Here is a 23,945-nt window from a genome sequence, read left to right on the forward strand (position 1 = left end):
AAGAATAACTATATAGTGCAAAATTACAATAAAATCACACAAAGCATCCGCTTCTGCAAGAGTCTGCAAGATAGTTTCCTGTAAGTTTTATTAATCTATTTATATTTTCTGAATAGAAGTGTGTTTTATGACATATCACGATCCACCCTCATATGAAAACATATCTCTGGATGCAGTATTTACATTTTTTTTAAATGGATGTTGAACGGGACTCACAATTACTTTAATCTGCCCTCAACCGAGAACTGTGGAGGGAAACAACCTTATGCATATGCTCGAACCTTACCATATGCTCGAAGACCTACTGCAAAATTACATAAATAATCGAACAAATAAATATGACCACAGGGTATGAACACAGAGATTTTCGTATAGCGCCAATCCCAAAACCTGCGTCTATTAGAAACAGAGCGCCCTCTTTTGGAATAGGAATATATCTTCGAAAAATACGTTTATGACAGAGAATGCCGACGATGTGATTTGATATGTTTTTAGTGACATAAACAGAGCTTTGATACAAGTGTATTACCAAGAATAACCCAAAAAACAAGTAAACTGAGAATACCTAAATGACCTTAAAATGACCACATTTGCTCCAGTTAGAGACAGTATGAGTCATATTACTAGTGTTTATAAATCACTGCTTTTGTGTGGGTTGTATCTATATCAAAGAAGGCCAGTGTTTTGTATAGTGGTGTAAATGGTGGTCTGTGCTCTTCGGTTTTGACAGTGTCACCTCATTGTATACTTAAAATTGTACTTATTTTTTTGTAAATGCAAGTCTTAGCAGTGTTTATAATCCCATCTGAGTGCTGGTGGTATCTCCAAGTTTATGACAAAGACTTGAAACCACAAGTGAGGGGATGGATTTGTGTCAAATGCAATATTTTATTGTTTCTTGGACATGAACCATCATGTGGAGGTTTCTCAGCAAGTTTAACTCCATATTAATAGTTGCTGGCTATGTTTCAGATTGACATGCTTAACTCAGGAGGGTGGATGTGGAAAAAAACAATCAATTTCAATAAATACAAGTGTTGTTCCCATTTTTTTATTTGACTGCAGTGAATTCTTGAATTCTTAACTCCATGTGTAGTTACTGAAATGGAAACCTAACTGCATGTACACCCTGCATCAAATTATCTTTTGAGTACACATCCTGCTGTCTGAAATATTTTCAACACTGTCAGCATCAACTCTGCTGCATCACACAGGTCTTTCAACCAATCACATGGCTTTGCCATTTTTAATGAAAGTCATTTGATTGGTTCATAAGTCAATGATTGCCAGGACATAGTAATCCCACCCATTAGGGGATTCATTAAGCCTCACTCTCATATCATTATGTGACGTGGTGCTTTAGGAAATGTAATTGATAAAAACATTGCTCGCTTATTAATTTACTTATGTGTTTATTTAAAAATGCATGCCAAAACAATAGCCTATTCACATTAAGGAATACATATTTGTATTTGCGTCCAAATACTACCATGATCATTTCTGATTGAAACTCTCTGTCTATGTCTATTTCTCTCTCTCTCTCTCTCTCATTCTCATTGTAGCACAGAATGCATTACAACTCAGATGGAAGAACTCCATGCATTAATAGACACAAAATAAATTTCTGGGATTTCTGGAAGATAAATTTGCTTTAAGTAAACTACACTATTATTGCAGAAAACGTGTGCTTCCACTCCTTATTAACATACAAGTGCTCACTGACAAAAAAAGAAAGAAATGAAAAGAATTGACAATAGTGGTATATAATTCACAAAACTATATACTACAGTATAGGAAAATATTTATAAAATACTGTACAGTAAGTATCATCAATCGTATTGGCACACAGTTCTACAGGGGGTGGTCAGTACCAGGGACTTCAGGGTGGAAGTGAAACCAAATATGACCTGAACGACACTGTTCACATGTCACACCTTCTTTGTGTCTGCACACACACATGCACGCATGCACGCACACATACACACACACACACACACACACACACACACATACAGACAGACAGTGACTTTCAATGGAAAAAATGGAAATGTTCACAAAGCATTTTACAGATGAGACAGAAGTGCTCTGAAAACAGATTTCATATTTCCTTCCAGCTGAACAAGACCAAAGTCTGCTGAATGAAATAAAAAAAAGGCATCATGTATATATATATATATATATATATATATATATATACATATTATGTGTATATTTTAAATATATATTCACTCAAGGAGAGAAAATAATTGGAGGCCTTCTATAACTACAGTTGGTCACAATACCTTGAGATGACCCTGAAAATGTTTTCATTTTGGCTACGTCCACTGATGGCAGCTATTATGAAGAATCCCCCTGCTCACCGATCTTTAACTCTTAACATGCTGTATACCATCAGAGCAGACATACAGGGAGCTGACATCCCATTTTGTAACCGTCTGTATCATGAAGAGATGCCAAGGTGCTCACAGTTCTCACAGTCATTCAGTTATTTTGACCTCTGACTCTTTTATGCTGATTTGCAAAAAAAAAAAAAAATGCATTTCAGATGTTGGATTATACTCTGTATCCCTTCTGTTACAAATAATATCTGAAATTTGAACTTCACGAAACTGACAAAGAGTGATTGAGAAATTAGTGGATCTATGATCACTTGTTCTCATTTTGCCTGCTTCTGTAAAATAAAAGTGTCATTTTATTCTGTTTAACATGGTGGGAACACGGTGGCTATACATATGGCTTTGCACTATGAGCAATTAATTACATCAAAACGTTTCTTTTTTTTGTCTCGACACAAGTAAACACCAAATATGTATCTCTGAAATGCACAAACACATTAGGGGAGGTGACCTCAGGAGAGATGGCAGCTGGTGACCACACCGTACCTCTCTCTAGTATTGCACATGAACAATTTGTATAAAACATTCTAAAGAGAGGGTGGGAATAGGCAAGAATGGGACGTGATTAGGGGAGGGTAACTCGTGGGAGCTTAATATAAGTGAACAATATCATAAAGGCCTATTTACACAGGAAGATTTCCCGAAGGTACTGGCAGTCCCTTTATATAGCTATCGACTGTGTATAATTGCTTGCTGTTGTCCTGGCCCATGCCTTTTCTCATTCAGAGGACAAACCAATCAGAGGCAAAGTATTTTGGTAATAACTGTGAGTAGAAACTTGCACTTTAAAACTCTACTTACATATAATTTTTCTAAATTTATTTCAGAAACTGTCCCAATCACAATGTTGTGTGAGCAATGAAAGAAAGTTTTGGTTTTCATTTGTGGTTACTCAAAGTTATTAAGAATCCACAAAGTTGATGAGTTCTGGCCTTCATTTACAACATTGAATTAAAAGCTTTTTAAAAATGCTGTTTAAATGAGTTTTACAGTTTTAAATGTTGTATAAAGCAAAAGAAACACTGCCTTCAGTTTGCTTCTGAAAAGGCTGAAACAGCTTTGAGCTTTGACAGACTGGCTGCCAATGTGGGTAACAAGTGGAGTTGCTGTGTATTGCAGGATAGAAGTCACTCCATAATTACATAAAGCAACTCAGTTGTGGCAGATGTTACAATTTAGTACTCAATTTAACTATAATAAATAAATACTATTTGTGTGATTCAAATATACAATATAATATCTCTGTAATGAATTATATGATACATACATATGTGTTTTAATGTTTATAATCCCCACATTTATTTACCTTTAAAACTTTCCATGATAAATCATGACAAAAATACTGCTAATGAAATAAAATAGCATATGTTATAGAGTAAAAATTTTAGTCACTCCTCCAAAAATGCAAGTCATTATGGAATATGATTTACAATCAATAAACTCTAGTAAACTAATGTAAATCTAACCAATCTAAACAATTTATATGTTTGAAATTATCTAGATATGAAAATAAATCAAAGAGTATATATATTTTTGCAACAAGACAATAAATTTAAAAAATAAACTCATAAGTTAATGTGCCCCATGTAAAACAGAGGCCTTCAACATCAGTTGATCCTATATCATATATTTAAAGCATACACTTCCATCACATTTTATTTTCCCCAGATAAAAGTCTGCATCATGATTAAATCAAATCATGTCCACCAGACGATAACATTAAGTAAATGTGAAATAAATTTGAATCAAAACATATTTAAAGGTATATAAAATTACCTTTAGTAAATATCAACAGATCTGCCCTGGGTGCACACCGCAACAACTGCTGGCAGTTCTCTGATTGGACACAAGCTGATTCTGCTTCCTGAAGCCACCTTGTTACTGGTTGACGCCTGTTCAGATGAGCTGATGTCGGTGACATTTTTTTCCATGCATTCCTAACAAAGTGGAGTGTGTTGGCACATTATGACTACAACACGACCACATCTGACCATATCTGTGAGATCCGACTAGGATCTGTGGATGGTTGTACTCCAAACTCTGAGGTCCTGCTGGTGTCATGTCTGGGTTAAAAGCGAGTTTCAACATCCGAAACCATGCGACATCGCACAGATGCGCCCCTGGAAGCTGAACTTCAGAGCAAGCGTAAAAACTCCTCCGCCACCTCGAAAGGTTAGACTGCTCATACACATCTTGGTGAAGGAAACTATATCATTTCACTCGCTAAACCCACCCTCTCCTCGCTGAATTTAAAAAGCAGAATCGGAAACTCTCTCGGCTGTCAGAGACCTGCACACACCTCTACGGGCATGCTAGTCTGCACATGACGTCATCAAAGAAATAAACAATCCTCAACATCAAATGTGCATATTTTTAAAGTGCATGATCCCTCATGTTTTGCATGTCCCCTCCCCTAAAACTTGCATAGCAAGCGTTATTAATTTTAACAATATGCAGAGCCTTGGGTGGAACTGTTTGTACAACTGCAAGCAAACGGAAGAAACCTGTAGTTCTGTATATACACGTGGCGGTGTTCTGGAACTTATTTCAAGGAAAAAAAAGCTTCAGTTCCACACCCAGTGTACTAAACACCAAAGAAAATTCCTTAAACATTTTAAATAAAATGCTATTCCCATGTCAGGTACCCACTGTTACTCTGCTCTGTCCATTCTTACATCACACTCCTGTTACTTTACCTTCATTTTAAATCTGAGTATTTGCTATTCCTGCAGCCTGTTATTTAGTAGGGCAATGAGTTGTGCTAATGTATTTGTTGGAGGGTTGGAGATATGGCAGACTACATTGGGTACAGAGTAGACTGTCGTATTGGTCTGGCTCCCCGTAGTTATTTCCTTAAACAAATGAACACCACTAATTTACTAAGCTTGAAATTTCTTACGTTGACAGAAATCAGTCACTGATATGACAATAGTTGATTTATTGGATTCTGTTAAGTTTACTTGTCTGTTTCACTTCAAAACATGCGTACTATAGTAATAATTGCTCTTCTTATAAATGGCTGTTGACAACATATTCAACAGTGTCGCGACTGCAAAAAAGGATTTGTGACATAGTTCACAGGGAGGTCAAGGGCCTTCTTTTGGTCACAATATCCTACAATGATCACATTATTATATATAACATTGATGAGAAGTATTGCATGCAAAATCTCATTTTGGCAGACTTTCATGTGTCAGTGTAGTGCTTTGCTTAGATGGACTTACAGCACCTATCTAGAGGACAAACCAGAACCTTCTGCAAAGGGGATATGAATTTTACCCTGAAGAACACATGCTTGTGCATATTTCTGAAAATACTCCCTTTCAAAATGTCGACAGGTGTTTAATGATGAAACCCCAGGGATGAGTGCAGCTCCTGCTGCCTGCAGGTGAGCTCATTACCTGTCAGCAGGAGCTCCTTTACTGAGTGCTGATCTGAGATAAGATTAGTGTGGGGGAGAGCAGGGAGTGAGGAGTCAGTCTGGTGTACAACTTCCACACTTGCTTGGCACCGTGCATCCAAACAAACACACTTCCTAAGTTTAATTCAACTATTAATTAACTTCCTTTCCTTAATGCTCCTGTTACCTGCATAAACCTTTAACTATCACATTTTAAAAAATTTTGGCTAGTTTAGAATGAAACTAGTTGCCATGTTCAACAGGTACAGTGTTACGCAAAGTTATTAAAATGTTTCTCTACTGACAGTCACAATGGCCATTTCTCATACATTGGTTAATGAGCTTGTCTTGTCTTGTGTTCCTGAATGACAGGGAATACAGATGTTGTGAAGCAGCTTTGGCATTTGTGGGACAGATTATTTGCATTGGAATTGTAAGCATCACTCTAAAAAATCATTTAAGTGATTTTTTTTCTTTTTTTTGCAATAATTGGTCCAGTCAGTTGCAAATGAGGCGTCTCTGCATTAGAGTTATTAAAAAAAAAACAACAAAATACAATTGGCATCATTCTGCTAAAGGAGACTAGTGACATGTCTGAATTTGAACAATGTTTCATAAATAGATTTAAATCAACCCCCTTTTTCAGGTCAGCAATTTAGTGATTCGTTAAATGTAGTTGCTTTTTATCCTTTGGCCTTTTTGGCCATCTTTCAAAAGAACTTGACTTCTGCTTCAGAACGTGTCGTGAAAGCACTATGTCTACTGAAAACAGCACTGTTTCCTACCTCAAAGGATGCTGGGAGTCAGGGAAGACATTTGCACAATTTCAATTGCTTTGACATGGGGTGCTTGTCTGAGAAACTCTTTGCAACTTTTTGAAAGTTAAATAACAGCAGCATGAAGGCAGAAGCAGGCAAAGAGGTTCAATCAACAGGGTCAAAGGTCAAGACATCCACATACATGAGTACTTCAAAAAAAAAACACTGAGACAGAATTTCAGGGTTTTTCCAAATGTAGAAATAAATCAGTCAAGTGATTAATTTAGGTCTTTTCTTGAATAATTTTTGATTGAAAGATTGTTTTCAGATCAGAGAAGGATAATGTCCTTTCTGCTTCACAACGATAAACTGTGACACCAAAAGGTTATTCAGTCCAATTGAGTGTAATACTCAGAACAAGAAAGCAGTTTAATACCGAATGTGAGAGGGTTGTGGTAAAACGATCAAAACCAAAAAAACAAAAAAAAGAATATTTTCTATGATTGACACTTGACATTCTCTAGGCTGTGACAACAGTACGTCTGTTAAGGAAAACACATAAACACAAACCATGATTGTCCTTGTGGAAGAAATAATATTTGAAATTCCCTCCTCTTCTGTCCCCAGTGAATATTCTTTTTTTTTTGGTTTGTCGATGGCACCTCTGCTCTAGTTCTGTTTCTCCATAATACATTGCACTTTTTTAAAAATCAAAGAAATGAACACGATCTTCGTATGCTTTCCCTAGTGATGCAGGCAGGGACGGAAATGGCTTCATTTATGTCAAAAGACTGTGGGTGAAACTGACGGCGGGTGGGTATCGAACAACGCTGCTCTCGTGCGGAGTTGGACAAGGTCATCCCCAGTTCATTAGCCTTTGGACAAGTATCTCTGGGGGAGGCAGGAAGGGGCGTGAGTGGGGGTGGGGTGGTGTGGTTGTGGGGTGGTGGTGCCGGGCCCATTACGTGTAGTTCTGCCTGCTGTCGAAGCTACGGAAGGCGGAGGGCTTGGTCAGCTTCCTCATGGACAGGGTGTCCATCTTACCCTCTGGCTTGGTGGTGGACTTGCTCCTTTGGAAGGGGTTGCGAGAGTTCCTCTGCCTGTCCATCTTCTCGCTGATGGAGAAGCTCTTGCGGGCATGGGCGTTGGCGGTGTGCGAGTCCTCCGACGAGCAGCTGTTGGCCCGCTCCAGCCGGGAGAGGGGTGTACTGAATGGCCCCATCCCGGCTCCGCCCTGGTATCCCAGCATGCCCCCCGTGGCCGACCGGCGGGGCTCGGGCAGAGCCTCGGGGTCCTCGGGGTCCGACTCGGCGTGGCTGAGCTCCGCCTCCCTCTCTGGGTGCGAGGCGCCCATGTCCGGGGCCTTCTCGAAGAAGGAGCCGCCGGGTGAGTCGGAGCGCTCGGGCGGGGCGTGGGGCGTGGAGACGCAGCGCGTGTCGATGCAGTCGGTGATGCTGGTGTACTCGGCCGCCTTCACCTGCACGCCCAGCCCGCCGTAATACCCGCGCGGCGTGAACATCAGGCTGTGCGACTTCACCATGGGCGGGTCCTCCAGGAAGAGTGGTGCGGCGGCCGACAGGTAGCGGCTGCTCTTGGAGCGCTCCAGCGCCTGCGGCGGCTCCAGGTCCCAGGGCGGCAGGCTGTCGGGCAGCAGGTGGCTGGAGCACAGGGACAGGTCCACCGCGGCACTGTCCTCGAACACGGCCGTTCCTTCTGAGAGCCGGTCCGCCACCGGCCCCGCCTCGCCCGCGCCGCTGTAAGCCCCCCTGGCCAGCACCACCTCCATGATCTCGGAGTGCAGGGAGGCGTCCCGCGGGAAGGCGGGCATCCTCAGGGGGTCGGGCTCGCCCTCTAGTGGCTGCCCCTCCTCGGACGCTGACACGTAGATGTCGATGCAGGAGGAGGGGCGGTGCTGGTGGGAGACGGACAGCGTGTTGAGGGGGAGGGGTTTGGGCTCCTTGGGCGCGGCGGAGGCCACCGACTGCGAGCTGTTGGCCCGGTGCAGGCTGAGCGAGCGCTCCTTGAAGAAGCCCTCGATCCGCTCCATCCCGCCGCCCCTCTCCCGCGACCCGCCTACGTAGAAGGAGTGGCTGCGTCCCCGCGGGGGGACAATGGTGGGCGAGGTGGGCGAGATGGACCCCTCGCCCGTCTGCTCCAGTGCCTCCTGGATGCGGTAGGCGTTTCCCTCCTGGCTGTTGAAGCTGCTCTGCCGCAGGATGTAGGCGGCGTCGGTGCAGTCGGAGGACGTGCGAGAGCGCACCTTGTTGACCTCGCCCCGCTCCATGCCTGCCACCCGCTCCAGCGCCACGGCAACACGCGTGATAAGCTCCTCCATCTGTGCCAGCCGGATGTCCACCGTCTGCAGCGAGGCCTTCATGAAGTGCTCCCGCTCATTCACCTCCTCCAGACGCATGGCCATATTCTCCACCCTGAGGGAGAGGGGGAGGGAGAAGGAGGGAGGGATAGAGAGGGACAGAGAGGGAGGGAGGGAGGGAGGAAGGGAAAGAGAGAGACAGAGAGAGAGGGAGAAGGAGTGACAGAGGGAGAGGGGGAGAGAGGGAAAAAGTTGGGGTAGAAAGAAAGAGAAACAGAGTTAGAGGGAGAGAGAGAGAGAGGGAAAGGGATTGTGGACAACAGTTGGACAACTAACAATGTGTGAATATAATGTAATGTAAATTACAGACTTCAGGCAATTGATTAACATAAAACATCCATCTGGACAGAAACATAATCTTTTCACATCCATTCACACGTTCTTATTTCACAGAATATTTAAGCGTAACCACTTCTGGCTCTTTTCCAGGTGTCTGTCTGATGGAAATTGGCAGGTGTGAAGGCCACAGTGGGCACTGAGCGTTTCTGACCTTTCAGACGTCACCCTGATCCTCTCGTCGTTGGAGGAGTTGAAGCGGTCGTCCTTCTCGCGGAAGTACTCCTCGATGCACTGCTCCTCAAAGTCATGCACCTTCTTCAGCTCGTCCTCCGTGATGAAAAGCTCTGTAAAATAGATCAGGTAAAATTTACCACAATTACAGGGCATTGTAATTTTTGTGAATAATTATTTACTGGTTTTGGTGGAATGTTCCACATCCATTGCAATATAAACAATACAAGTTAGTGGTTGTTGGCCTGGAGGGGAGTGAGGGGTGGGGAACAGCACCTCTTAATGTGAGACAAGTAAGTGCAGTTTACGTTTTTAAAAATAGGAAATATGTCAGCCCAAAATTCTACCTCGGAAATTTACATGGGATCCTAAGTCCTTTGTCCTCGTGCACAAAGAGAAGACTATTTTAGACATTTTAGACACTTTAGACATTCTCACACCCAGAAAACTGGGTCAGCAGTTACTCAAAGAGCAGTGCAGTGCATTTATTGCAAACTAGCAATAAATAGCCTTTCGGCTTATGACCGGCTCAGTAGCCCCATTCTGCTGTGGTCCAGGTGGGTTCACTCACTGAGGCCATAGTCACGCTCGTCGTCATCGTGCTTGCGCCAGCGGCAGCAGAGGTGCTTCAGGACCATGGTCATGTGACTGAAGATGATGAGGGGTGGGGGCAGGACCGGCCGCTCGTGGAATGTCATGATCAGCTGGTACCTCTGGAACTTCCACACCTGGTTAGAGATGGACTTCACCTCGAAGAAGGTATTACTGCGGTCAAGAAAAAGAAAAGAAACCAAACCGCTGACCACCTCGTTCTGCACGTCAACAAAACTAAAAAAAGTGGACGCTGAGTGATCCTCTCTTTCCAAAGAAGGCATATAGGGTCTATCCTTTATTTGTTTTCAAAATTTGCTCAGCTAACATCCGTATCCAAGGCAACTTACACTGTATATCTTATCCATTTACAGACAGAAATTTAGTAAAGTAATTCAAGTTACCATAAGTACTGTCTTATCGGCACCACAGCCTATCTAGAAACTGAACCAGAAACCTTCTGGTGGGGAAAATTCCCTTCGCCTGTAAGGTCATATGTCCCTAGTAGGAAGTGTGAGAGTCTAATGGGCGTGGGGGTTCCTTCTCTGCTCCACTCCTGCAGAATCTCTCAGCTTGGTGTGATTTTTCCATCATTCTAAAAACCTCACCAGTATAACAACGTATTCCCTGGACTCAGGGATACGCCCCTGATCGTGTGAGCCTCGCCTCTCTGAGGTTTACTTGCGTGCAAGTGTGCGTTTGCTGGGGAGACTGGGGAGCAGCACCTCCTCCTGCTCGGTGTCACTGTGCTGTGTTTCCTCTTCCAATGAAAGGTCTTTCACAGGAAGACCTTAGTGTCCTTACTTGTTCTCATCTTGCCTTTGGGTCATACAAAACTTTCCACTCCAAATGGAACCCTCATCACAACAGCAACACACTGTACTTAAAAATAGTTTTTTTTTTTTTTTTTTTTTTTTCTTGAGCACACATTGCACAACATGCTCCTTGCCGAACATGCTGAATTCATTAATCACTGCAGAATGACTGTATGGAAACATGGCAAGTAAATATTGACATGTGCAATTACTCTCTCCCCTACACTGTCATTTATCAGAAATGTGTTACTCTACAGTGAGAGAAGAATAACGGCAGACAGCCAGACTGGTCCCTCCCATTGGTGCAAAGGGTGATGTATCACACATTCATGGGATGCCACAACACAAATGACAAATTACTGTTATTGTAGCTTTCAGTCTCTGTGTTTGTGTGTGTGTGTGTGTGTGTGTGCGTGCATGCAGTGCTGATTTACAGATGTTTGACAAGTCAAGTTTTGTTTCATTTATTGAAAGGAAGGCTTATTAGATGGGATTTTCTGTGACTGTCAAATAGGATTCGTTCCTTATCTCTTGTGATTGATTGATGTCTAGCTCTGGATTACGCTGAGCTGTAAAGGTGTCTTGTAAACCCAGCGAAGACAGAAGATTAAATTTACCAGAGTGGTTTCCCTCAACACCCCCATCCCATCCCATTCCATTCCCCAAACCCCACATTCAGTTCTGACAACTGTTTTGAAATCAAATATGCACCTAAGACCATAAATCAAGGCAAACCGAGAATGGAGACTCTGATGCACTAGCTCAGTAGTGTAGACTAGGTTGTACTACACCTAAATAAAGGAATACAATTTCACAATCACATTTTACTTGCTAGTCAACTTTGTGCAATTAAATCACGATGAATGTTAATTTTATCAATCACTGCATCAGACACATCTCAGTTATATGGTACACTAGTACTATTCTTCATAACAGTACATGTAACCTGAGTCAATAAGGCTTCCCCCTGGTTAGTCCCTATAGGGTAAACATTGCTGTTACATAGGTATGACTAAAACTTTCATTCATTCATTTGTTCCTTTGATTGTTCTTTGATTTATTCCGCCGTTAATTTGTTAATTCATTAGTTGTTAAGAGAGCGGGACTCACTTGAACACTGCAATCAGGAGGTTGACCAGCAGGATGTTGGCCACCAGCAGGTAGCAGGCCATGATGGCGGGGACGATCCAAGCTCCGATCTTACAGGGGGGCAGGGCCACGACGGTGCCGTCCTCCGCAGTGATGTTCTGTCCACACGGAGCTGCTCGGCGGACAGGGAGAGGCATGAGGGAGGTAGCGCACGTCTGTTCGACAGCAGCAGTATGATACAGCGTGCTCTGGGGTGTGTCCAAAATGGGAGGAGATTATGTGCTGAAATGTACATCTCCGAAAATATATTCAAAAATATATTTATCACGTCAGTACTTTACATTCCCAATATATTTAAACATGGGACCATATGTTTAAAATATATTGACGCCATACGTGCCCAAAATAAACCATTTTCAGGAATGTTGGTATACTGCATACCAAATGTAAAGTAAAATAAGAAAATGTATTGAAAATAAGTTGAAAATACGTTTTTTCCATCAGAGATGGTTCAGTTGCTGTGGTTTGCTGGGAGGTAAAATTAGATGTTATATTGATAAGTAGGTTTGATTATATACTAAACTTTTTTCACTGTACTGAGACACACAGGGAAGCCCAAGGTTAGAGAACTGAAGCAACAGGAGTTCTTATACTTTTTTGTCTGCATTTTGCAAATGCATTGCATTATAGTCAATTGAATTCTGACAACTGAACCAGGTGAAAAAACATGTTGCCACGATGGGAGGATGCTGTGAGAGGCATGGTGGGAAGGATGTCCCAGGGGCCCCGTCTCTCCACACCAAGCGTTTCTCCATGCTGCTGAGTGTGGTGCTGGGGTTATGTTGCAGGGACGTTGCTCTAATGTGCACTGCAATAGCAGTCGTACCTGCTTGGGTGATGGGGAATGAGGATGATATCGGCTGAGTTTCCACTGCAGTTTGTAGTTGACTTGAGTCAGGCTTCCATGTCAAGCAAGCATGGCTCAAATACCCACAACAGTCACTTAAACCAGCTCCAAATCTGGTCATGGAGGGACTTCCAGCTCTCTTTATACCTCTGACTTTCTCAGAGCCAAAGAGGAGGCATTAGGGCCTTCAAGTACTATGGTTGAAAGGCTTTACATTTAGGAAATAAACAAAACTTCAACAATGGAAACTCTGCCACTGTCGGCTCAGTCATGTATCGTGCAAAGTGCCTTTTTTTGTTACTCTCTGGTGACTCCTAGAGGTAGGTTGCGAGATGGCACGGACAATGGGATGGCGTGGCTATACATCATTGCAATGTGGTGATGGACCATTGTTACGCCACGTTCCGTGAGTTCGAAAGTAATTTTCAACCAGCCAGTGTTTTTCATTCAGCCTTTGCTGTAGCTTCCTACTATTCACATCTGAAACAAAGAACGACAGCGTTATTTCAGTTCTCCGTTTGGGCTCCCTCACGCACAGCACACACGCACAGACATGCACGCACACACGTGTCCATGCAGTCTGCAGTGTCTACACCACAGCTCTCTTAACATCAGCAGGGTATTCAGCAGCCCACAGTCAGCCCTGATCAAGGACAAACAGGACTGATTCAATCCAAGCACAATACGCAGAGGCCTGAAATATTGTCGAATAAGTAAATCAGTCCGATGTCAATTTTCACTCACAGCATTTTTTTTTTCAATGATACAGAAAACTTAAAATGCTGTGGAAATTTGAAACGGAAAGTCGCAGGGCTTAATAGCTAATCACACATATTCTTTATTCTCTAATCTTTATTGGGATCGCCATTAGCTTCCACACAGTGGTCACTAGTCTTCCTGGGATCTACTCACATATGGAGGTAGAGAGGCTGTCTGATCATGTGATTTCAGCTTAGGTTAGGCCTAACCAGGACCTGTAAAATGCATTCTCAGGTATGTTTGTGGAGATTGTTCTAAACCCTCTAAAAGTCACTGACAAGCCCAAAGAAGGTATTCTGCCACCTATCACAGAGGCAGGTTTGTCATTATTGGTGGACGTTGGTGGGGGGGGGGGGGGGGGATTCTGGGTGACAGCCACACCCCTGAGAAGTTGCCTTACGGTCAATCTGGTCGGCGAACACCTCTCCGTAGATCATCCAATAGGGCATGAAGAAGATATTTCGCGCCAGCATCCAGGACGGGTCCTCGTTTGGGTTGAGGATGGCCTGCCGCGCCACCCCGAAACTCATCAGCACCACAAGCATGATGATGACGAAGTACATCATGTCAATCATCTGTTGAGGGGGTGGGGAAAGGGGTGGGGCATGGAGAGAGGGTCGGGTGGTGTTCTCTGTTAGCCCGTCCTGATTACTGTCTGGAAAATAGCTTGCCAGACCTGATTAGTGCACAGAAAACTGGAAAAGCAAAATATTTTATGTTGGTTATTTCTATTGCTGCCTATGGGAAGCAATATCTCTATGCAATTAATGAATACTTTCCAATACTGACATTAATGACAATTTTGAAAATTTAATTGTTCAAAAAAAACAATGCAGCTAGGAATCTGCAGCTGCCCTAGCTCCATTTGCTCTGTTGAACATGAGCCAAACTGTCACATGCTTTAGGTTTGACGACAGTGAATGGTCGCCACTCACCATCTTGCCGATCATCATGACGTAGGGGCCCAAGTACTTGTTGACCCCGAAGATGTCAAGCAGCCGGATGTACCAGTAGATGATGTTGACGCAGTAGATGACGCGGCCGTAGCTCATGAACGGCGGGTCCTGGAGGCGGAGCACCATGCCGACCGAGAAGATGAGGATGGCCATGAGGTCGGTGATGTTCCAGTACTCCTGCAGCCAGACCTTCACCTTCTGCAGGAGCTTCCCAGGTTCCGACATCAGGATCTGAGCGACAGAGAGGGAGAGAGGGAGTGTGAGGGATCTAAAGGAAGGCCGAGTGACCCAGCAACTAGAAGGTCTTGTTGAATGCGGGGAGGAGGACGAGAGTACCACGGAATTTTCACATCCCAAGTGTTCTTCACAGGAGCAGAAACAGTTCCTGACTGGTTGTATTTCCCTCTTGTAGGCACCACAGTGTAAGAAAGAGCAGGTATTGCCTGCCTGTAAATTCAAGTAACTGTATAGCAGCTTCAAAAGAATTAGACTGAAGAAAAAAATGCTTTCCACGCTTGGAAAAAAAATATAAGAGACAGAAAAGCTTGGAAAGAAGGGAAGGAGCTAGTGAGGAGGATTCAGTTAAGGAAAGAAAAAAATTATAACACTGCAAGAACAGAATGAAACAGAAAAAGCTTAAAACGGTAACAGAAAGTGACAGGTGTGTGATGCTGCACCACAGACCACCAGCAGAGGGCAGTGTAAGACTGTTTCACAGGGATCAGAGACTTCTGCGCAGTTTTATGAGAGGGAGAGGGAAGCCATATGGTGCAGAGTGAGATGTAACATAATGGAGAGTTTGAGAAATATTTCAGAGCAGCTCCTCTGATGTGACAGGAGAGGTGTGTCACGCAGATAAGAAGTGCTGTGATATGCAGCTGCGTAACCTGTCTGTACTATCCTGGCTGATCTGAGTATGTGTGCTGCCACCCCTTTAATCCCACGTGACAACCATGCAGCCATGCAATCATCGTGCAACCATATCATGCATATATTATGCTTTAATTTTCTTAACAGAAAGAAGACTGCTGTATCACTCCAGTAGTTCTGTTTACACAAGGTGGTGTGATTGCTTGTGCTTGGGATCTGTTGCAGCTTCAGCTGGGGTTCAATTTCCTCTGAGGCTTCATCCCAAAGGACTATGGGCAATCAACATGTTTGGAGAAGACCGCAGAGGTGAAAATGTGCTCCTTCTTTGCTGTATTTAGAGGATATTTTGCTGTTTCACACACATTAAAGTGTAATTTTTAATTCAATAACTGCAGCATCTAATATTGATCATGGATCGGTGTTCTATGCCATTTACACATATGTGCTTAATGTGTGCTTACCAGTGTGAGACTGGGCCCTGTTCAACACTATGGGCTCCCGGGGGGCCAGTCACTGGAGCTGGGACATATTATTCGCACCAGCAGCCCAATTCTGATGGTAATTCAGATGCAGTGGGGACTCAGGAGCCCCCAGAGGGGGAGAAGCAAAGGATTCTGCATCTGCATCTGCGCTTGTAGCTGTGTCTGTGCTTGCATCTGTGTCTGCATTTGCACCTGTGTCCACTTCTGACAACGTGCCATTTGCCTCTGTGCCAGTGTCTGCGTGTGTGGATGACCCACCTCTCTCATCTTCTCGATGCCATTGGTGAATATGTATGCGATGACGATCCACTCCTGTGGCGAGGGCCACAGGTCCATCTTGACCAGCACGATGTAGTTGAAGAGCATCAGGTACCCAACGTAGGCCATCTGTTGAACACAGACACTCTCTGAGATGCTAAACCTGCGTCACTGGGAGGTTGTGGGTTTGAACACCAGCCAAGCCAAATCCTGTGACAAACTTGAGACATGAAACTCCCTGATTCCATGCCTCTTTCCTAGGCGCTCAGCACTATTGAAAAGGCCTGTGTTGTTGACCTTACAACATACTGGTCTCCTCTTGAGTGTGGAAACAACAATGTACTGGTGACCTGTCCAAGACATGTGCTAATACAGTGGGTAAAACATCTTCATCTGTATAAGCTCCAAACTTGAGCTCAAAGCTCAGGCATAAAACTCTTGCTCTTCCATTTATAAATTCTTTCAGAGATGTTTTTGTTCAGTGAGATACTCTGCTCCCGGACAGTTCTGTCTTCAGAAGTCTTATGGACCCTGTGCAGAGAACAGTGTAGTACTCTGTGTGTCATGGAGGCTTTATCTCTCAAAAACAGAGACACTCAGCTGTCAGTGTGATCTTCTGTGCTATGGATGGGAGGATGGGGGGTGATGCAGAGACAGAAAGCTGTATTCATAAAGCATTAACACCATTTTAAATCTAAAGCTCATCGTCTCTCCAAAAAGGACAAGAAAAAACTTTACAAATCACTTCCCTGACATGTACAGTGAAATTTCCTAACTAAAAGCTTTCTCCTTTGGAAAAAATAGCAAAAATATTATATTAGAATGTTACGCTTTAACGTGACACCCGTCCCCAGTGTGTGGAACTCAGAATCACTCACAGTGTGGAACCAAAACTTGACGATGGGCGCGTTGTAGAACTCGTAGATCTTTCGCCCGAACGGGATCAACCTATGCCTGTTCTGGACCTCCTCAACGTCCTTCTTTCGCGATGTTTCCGTGGTTACTTTTCCCAGCATGGCCTGGTGAGGGGCACAAGGAGGTGCAAAAAAAAAAAAAAAAGAAGGAGAAGAGAGGGAGAGAAAGAGAGGAGACAAGTGAGTTTTTTTTTTTCCCTTCTTCCTCCTCCCTCAGACACAATGGCGGGAAGCGCGATGGCTCCCTGGACATGCAACATGCAGGCCGACGGGCGGGCTCGGGAAACACGTAAAACACCAATGCATGGCACAGCCTCCGAGCCACCGAGCGCGGCGTCTCAGTCTGCTCTGAGCGCCCACGGGCTGAGTAACCTCAGTAATCTGAACAGAGTCTGATCAATGACAGAATGATTGCGGCAGTCAAATGCATCCCATTTAATCCAGGAACGGACCGCCAAATGCAGGGGATGGAAATGGGCACACACTCTTAGGAAATCAGTATTGCAACCACCTGGCTCCTGCTCAGCCCGGGGGGGGGCAGGGGGGGGGGGGGGGGGGGGGCTTGAAGCCATGCATGAAAACAATCCCTCTGTCGCCGTGACTGGAGGGGGGCTCTTACAGTTCCGAAGATTCAAATTTTTGATTTTGGTACCCCTTCCCCCTTCCCCCTCTCCCACTCTCTTTCTCCCTCCTCTAAGGGATACAGACTCCTGCAGAAAGAGGCTTTGCAATGTTCAGTGGATAAGAGAACTTCATGCACATATTCATCTTTAATACATGCACACACAATAAATACTTCTATATAGTACAGCACACCAGTTCATAGATTATATGAGCTATATATAGAAAAGAGGTGGGGAGAGAGGGAGAAAGAGTGAGGGAGGGAGGGAGGGAGGGAGGGAGAGACAGAACGAGAGAAAGAATTCGCCATTCAACTATGCATTTATGTGCAATAAAGGGCATTAATGGTAAATTAATAAATGCATCATTATTATGCATGATATTCACATATACAAATAGATTTCAATGCAGATCTTTTGCTCAGAAACAGTAGTTTAAGGTGCAGCATGCTATTTTAGAGTTGTCATTCACATAAATGCACAGACCGACACATCTTCTATATGAGGGTTAATGAGTTTCATGAAGAGAAACATTAAAAAATAAACTGACCCTCCCTGAGGCATCCCAGAGAGATGTGGAGAGACTTGAGCAGTTTAGACTCATATACTTGCCATTCTAATCATGTCTGAGACGGAGACCTACGTCTTTAGTGGGATAAGGGATTTGTCTTGACTGACAGTGGTTCAGGAAACTCCACAATCCAGGGCCACCTTGGACACGGCCTGGGGATTCTTTTCATGCACTTGTGCACTGTCACAAAGCCTCCGTCTCACGCACATCTCTCCCAGAGCGACTCTCAAAGGCTGTGTCAAAGATCCAGGGCTGGGCCTGGGAGCAGCCAGCAGCCCTGTGGGACTCCAGATCAATATAAGAGAGGCACGCTTTAATCAGATCTGAGGTCAGTGCTAAGAGCTGACCAGATTCAATTTAGCCACTTTGAAGTGTGGAAGGATTCCCACTTGCATTTATTATAGTCATTCAACAAAGAGAGCGAGAGGGAGAAGAGAGCGAGCGAGAGATAGCGAGAGAGATTACAGGGAGGGACTGAGGGAAAGGGAAACGAAAGAGAGTGGAAGAGACAGAGACCCAGTTTGATTTTATTTTTGATTGTTTTATTTATTTATATTCTTTTTTCTGTTAACCTCTTGTGTATATGCATACATGCACACACACAGAGTTATATAGGTTTATATATATATATACTCAGTATATACATATACCCAGATGGACTCTGCATAATGAATGTATCTGCTTTGGTAATTAGGACAGGGGTAAAGAGAGGGGGGTACGCTGGCTGCATATCAGAATTTAGAGCAGAGCTGCAATACAATTTGCCCCTGGTGCAGAGCCATATGAATCTGTTTCAGATTCATTTGTCTGGTTTGAACTGCACAGATGGAAGCACGTGTCTGGTTTGAACTGCGCAGATGTAAGCACATGCCTACTTTGGGTTGCGCAGGTGAAAGAATGTGTCTGTTTTGGGCTGCGCATATGGACATGTATGTCTGGTTTGGGCTGCGCAGGTGGACATGTGCATCTCGTTTGGACCACACAGATGGACCGGCGTTGACGACCTTGTGCGGATGCACTCGTACACGTTACCATACCTGCGTTGAAACTGCTCTAGCTAGAAAAGTCGTGAACAGAGACAGAGAGACAGACAAACAAACCAAATCCGGAGCAAACAGACAGAGACATAACGATTTCATCGACAACACATTGGCTGAGACCACGACACAGGGGAACACTGGCAGGGTAGGGAGGGGTGTGGCTAGGCAGGGTGGGGCGTAGCAGGGGGTGGGTGTTGCTGGTATAATTCAGCTGGGAGGAAAAGGGATAGCTCTACTCAAGTTCTGTGGGGATTGAGATCTGGTGTTAGCAGTGAAATTATTTGAAGACCAGGTGAATCTGTAAACATGTTTAACCTACAGGTGAATGAGGATATCTTCCTGTTTCATCAACAGGTGAGATGGTGATATATTCCTGTTAAATCTACAGGTGTGATAATGATAAAATCTTTTTAATTTACATGTGAGATGGTGAGATCTTTTTGTTTCAAATACATTTTCTTGGTTAACATACAGGTAAATGAGGATGTCTTCCCGTTTAATATACAGCTGGCTGTATACGGCCTAGGATGGTGGAATATGGTGTGTGGACCTGTGTGCAGAAAGCCAGGGGGAGGGAATGAGGTGCGTGTGGTCTCCTGTGATGTGCATGAGAAGGCTAAAGCAGGTGGGGGAGGTTGCAGGGTCTCAGAGCTCGATGTGCGGTCCTGGCGATTGTGGCGGAGCGGAGTGGGGGTCAGGGGGAGGGGGGTTCCTGTGTGCAGGAAGGGGGAGGGGGGGCTGATGTGGGTGCTCTCACCACGGAGTTGTACTGCGTTCCACAGTAGGACCTTACTGTGAACTCCATGTCCTCGTCCTCCTTGTCCTTGGCTGGTTTCTCGGGCTCCTCCACGTCCTTCTCTTGCAGGTAGGTGTCCTGGTCCTGGGGCATGTAGGACATCTCGTCCTTGTTCTTGAACTCCAGGCTCAGGATGGACGGAGGCAGCAGCAGGCCCAGGATCACCTGCACAGGCACAGAGCGGACACAGAGCCCACAGTCACACCTTATTCATGCACAGGCAAACGTGCACACACACAAATGTGCTCAAAGACATATACGCTCAAAGCGGTGCGCACAGGTAAACTAAACCGTAAGATGTTGCAGCTGTTGCACAATTGCCATCAAAGACCAGGGTGATTAAAGTTAATTTTTTAAGAGAACGCCTGTGCTGGTCCTCCAATATCATTTATTCAGTTAATGAAGTTTGGATGAATCCGTCAAGAGAACCAATTAAAAAGCGATTAGTCCAGATGAATCAAAGAGAGTGTAAAACAACACAGATTACGGAGCGCTGCAGGGCAACAGTGTGTTCTGCTCAAAAAACGCCCCTCTGCAGTGGCGAACTTCCTTTTCCCCTTTGTAAGGCAGTCCTGGGAGCGAAAACCAGTCCTCCGTGGGGAGCGGTTATTTTATTTACAGTGAAAATATCGCTGCCAAAACGTGTTCTTCCATCGCCTCCGCGCAGCGACCCGGCGGAAATAACCGCCGGCGCGATTCTGCGAGCGACCGGAGCTGCTCCTTCCTGACAGAATCGCTGAATGCATGAAAAGACGGTGCAGGCACCGCGGGAAACGAACAGACGCTTCCAGGCGCCGCGCTGTGCCGGTTCGAGACCCAGCCCTTAGCTAATGTTCCGTGGGTTTGTTCATAATAAGGTCAGCTGCTGTTTGCTGTGCTGAATATGTCCCTGCGGTACGGCTTACTTGTTCTTCATAATAAACAGTTTGTGTGACAGCGAGTGTGCTCTTGCGTTATTTGGCCGAACAATACTTTCGTTCGCCAAACACACAAACTGCCAGCCTTTCCGACCCCTAGGCTAGAAGCCTAAGCTGGCATGTGAAAAGTAGAAAGCACCATTAACGAGTCCCTTGTTAAAAGAAAAATACTTTTTTTTTAATGAAGGAAAAAATACGGTGTATATGATGCATATTGCTGAGGAACATATTTCAAAATTACATATGTGATATATTTTGTATATTACCTCTTAAATTATGTATCTTAATAATATCTAATATCTATCCTAATACTATCTTAATAATATATCAAATTATAATTATGATTACATTCTATAGGAAGGACACTTTTAAAAGCTTCCCCATATTTATATATACAATAATTTATGTCTTATATGTTGGCTGTTAGTATTTAAAGATACATTTCAAGTGATCTCGTAATTGTTAAAGAGTAAACAAACAAAGAAAAATATCAGCTCTTTTCCTCATGGTACATACAATTTTTTCTGAACTTCCCAATACACCTGGACATGTCAAGGAATCCCTATTAGAGTGTGTGAATAACAACACACTAAGAATGAGAGACATACCGAAGTCAGAAGGCAAAGAGCTAATCTGGAACTGCAACCTATATCAGTGACTTTCTTTGCCTTCTCCATCATCACCTATCTCTTTCTTTTTCTCTCACTCAAAAGACTCAAAATGTGGAAATCAATAGCAACTAGCCTATGAATTAACGACAGTCATATACCAGACCAAAGCAGTGTCTATATTAAACACGAGATAAATGTGTTAGTGAGTTCAGCATTTGACCTGAGAGATGATGGCTATGAGGAGGGTGGGGTGGGGAGGAGCAGTGAACTCTCCGCCGTGACCTCTGACCTTCAGTCCAGAGTTTTTGCGCATGCGCAGTCGGCCCATCCACATGTCCGTCAGCAGCATCTGGCTGCAGGTGTGCGCGATGAAGTCGCGGTGCTTGGCTGCTACCGCCAGCTGCAGGCAGGTGGCGTTGCTCCAGTTCTTCAGCTCGTAGGTCAGCAGCTTCATGGCCATCTGCTCATCCTGCTTGTAGGACTGATCCAACAGCTCCACCGCGAGCTGACCGAACTCCCTGCAAGTACAGGAGGCAAACATGCACACACACATGCACAAGCACGCACATGCACGCATTTAAAAAGCAATCAGTGCAGCACATTCAAAAAGAGTGGAAAACAACACAGACTATGGAGTGTTTCAGGACAGTAGTGCATCCAGCTAAGAAAAAATACCCCTCTGTAGTCTAGGGCAATCCTTTCTTGTCATGTGTCAATACACAAACAGTCGTAGCACTCACACGTGAAATGGAAAGTTTATGAGCATTGAATAAGGGATGAGGGTAGAGATACGGCTTTTCTATGTAATTTCCAATTGGAATTCTCGAACAGAGCAAAGTGTAAGTCTGCACACCACGCACATGGCTCTGTATGTGGTCTGTACACAGCAGATCGGAATCTTGGGATTTCTGAAGATCTGAATTTCAAACAGTCGCAGCTGGACCCTACAGCTTTGATGTGAGTCCCACTGCGTTCTCGTCACATCCCTTCCACAGCAACGAGCGATTTTCCCTCGCTTTCAGAAAATAAAGTTGCACTGTATAACGGTCAATAGAGTCTTCTACACCTTCCCAGTTGCTGCCATAGTAACTCTCCCTCCTCGTTTCTACATGACTGACTGGCTCGGCCATTGTAGGAGATTTCCATGACACTCCATTGCTAACCTCGTGTACGAACCAGAGCCGGGGTCAATTCAGTCAATTCATGAAATGAATTGAAATAGAGTTTGTGAATTGAAAATCGGTTATCATTTTCTGCAAACTTTTGTCAATTAATGAACTGAATTACAGTTCATTTCCTGAATTGACTGAATTGAAATGATGCTGGCCCCAACTCTGATACTAACCTGTGGGCCTACTCTGCTCTGGGCCACATTTATGGGAAATTTGATTAGTTTGATTTGTCAAGTTGTAACTATAGCCTGGATGCTTTTTATTGTTGCACAAAGCAGTAGAAAGGGGATGGGAAGGTCACCTGGAGTTGTGGTTGAGCTCCTGTGAGATGTCGTCCACCATGTCATTTTCAGAGGCCTCGTGGGCCATGGCCTTGCACAGTTTGCAAGCTACCAGTGCTTTGGCCATTGCCTCCTCTCCATGCTGCCAGAAGAACAGCGCCATCTTCTGGCGCTTCATGAGCACAGCCCACACCATCAGCTCATGGAACGGGAAGGGGAAGTGGTTGATCTCGGGGTCGTCCAGGTCAATGTCCACCTCCTCTTCCCGCTTCCTGGTGGTCTTCTGCCGACCTCTCCTTATTGGCATGTCATCCTGTGACAGGGGGGATGAGCCAAGACCAGAGCAATCGTTCAGTCCTGTTTCGTTCAGGTATTTTTCATATTAAAAAATCAATAAGGAAAACATACATACAATGCCATAGATTACTGCAGGACACTATCAGATTTCTACAATGAGAACGTGGGCTTATTCCAGCCCACTGAGGATAGTCAGATGTGAATCCTTTATGCACAAGTGGCTCATATTGTCCTAATGGAAGTGCCTGGCGTTAAACTGAATCTGTACTTAGAAAAGAGAAGCTGGCATATAATGCATTGTGTGGTGTGCCTTGAGAGTTTCAGTTTTTTATACTGTCTCTTTAATGGGATTTTGCATGACAAAACTCTGTAGCCTGAAGGTTTTCAGTTGATTTGCATTTCAGCTGGGAATCTTTTGCAACAAAAAAAAAAAAAAACACTTTTAGTGATCTCCGCCATTTTACGGTGTTTGTGCCATTTGATCCCATTCTTTAGGGGATCCCTCCTGCTAAAAGCACCACCTGAAACTTAAGTATATAGGTTAAATTTTGCATAATCCTA

General features: G+C 44.2%; 1 protein-coding gene across 2 annotated transcripts in view; it reads right to left on the reverse strand.

Annotated features, from left to right (window-relative positions):
* Positions 1-7,007: 7,007 nt before the first annotated feature.
* Positions 7,008-23,945, reverse strand: part of trpm3 (transient receptor potential cation channel, subfamily M, member 3) — a 120,049-nt gene continuing 103,111 nt past the window's right edge. For both annotated transcript variants that reach the window (XM_036527157.1, XM_036527158.1), the window contains 11 exons: positions 23,108-23,400; positions 21,924-22,152; positions 20,104-20,271; positions 17,044-17,184; positions 16,166-16,294; positions 14,535-14,786; positions 14,000-14,174; positions 11,955-12,105; positions 10,010-10,203; positions 9,419-9,551; positions 7,008-8,983 (listed from right to left, as the gene is read on the reverse strand). In XM_036527157.1, the coding sequence (XP_036383050.1) occupies positions 7,516-8,983; positions 9,419-9,551; positions 10,010-10,203; positions 11,955-12,105; positions 14,000-14,174; positions 14,535-14,786; positions 16,166-16,294; positions 17,044-17,184; positions 20,104-20,271; positions 21,924-22,152; positions 23,108-23,400 (3,333 nt within the window). In that variant the 3' untranslated portion in view covers positions 7,008-7,515. The remainder of the gene's footprint in view (positions 8,984-9,418; positions 9,552-10,009; positions 10,204-11,954; positions 12,106-13,999; positions 14,175-14,534; positions 14,787-16,165; positions 16,295-17,043; positions 17,185-20,103; positions 20,272-21,923; positions 22,153-23,107; positions 23,401-23,945) is intronic.

This window comes from Megalops cyprinoides, chromosome 4 (genome assembly GCF_013368585.1).
Source record: "Megalops cyprinoides isolate fMegCyp1 chromosome 4, fMegCyp1.pri, whole genome shotgun sequence".
Lineage (NCBI taxonomy): Eukaryota > Metazoa > Chordata > Actinopteri > Elopiformes > Megalopidae > Megalops > Megalops cyprinoides.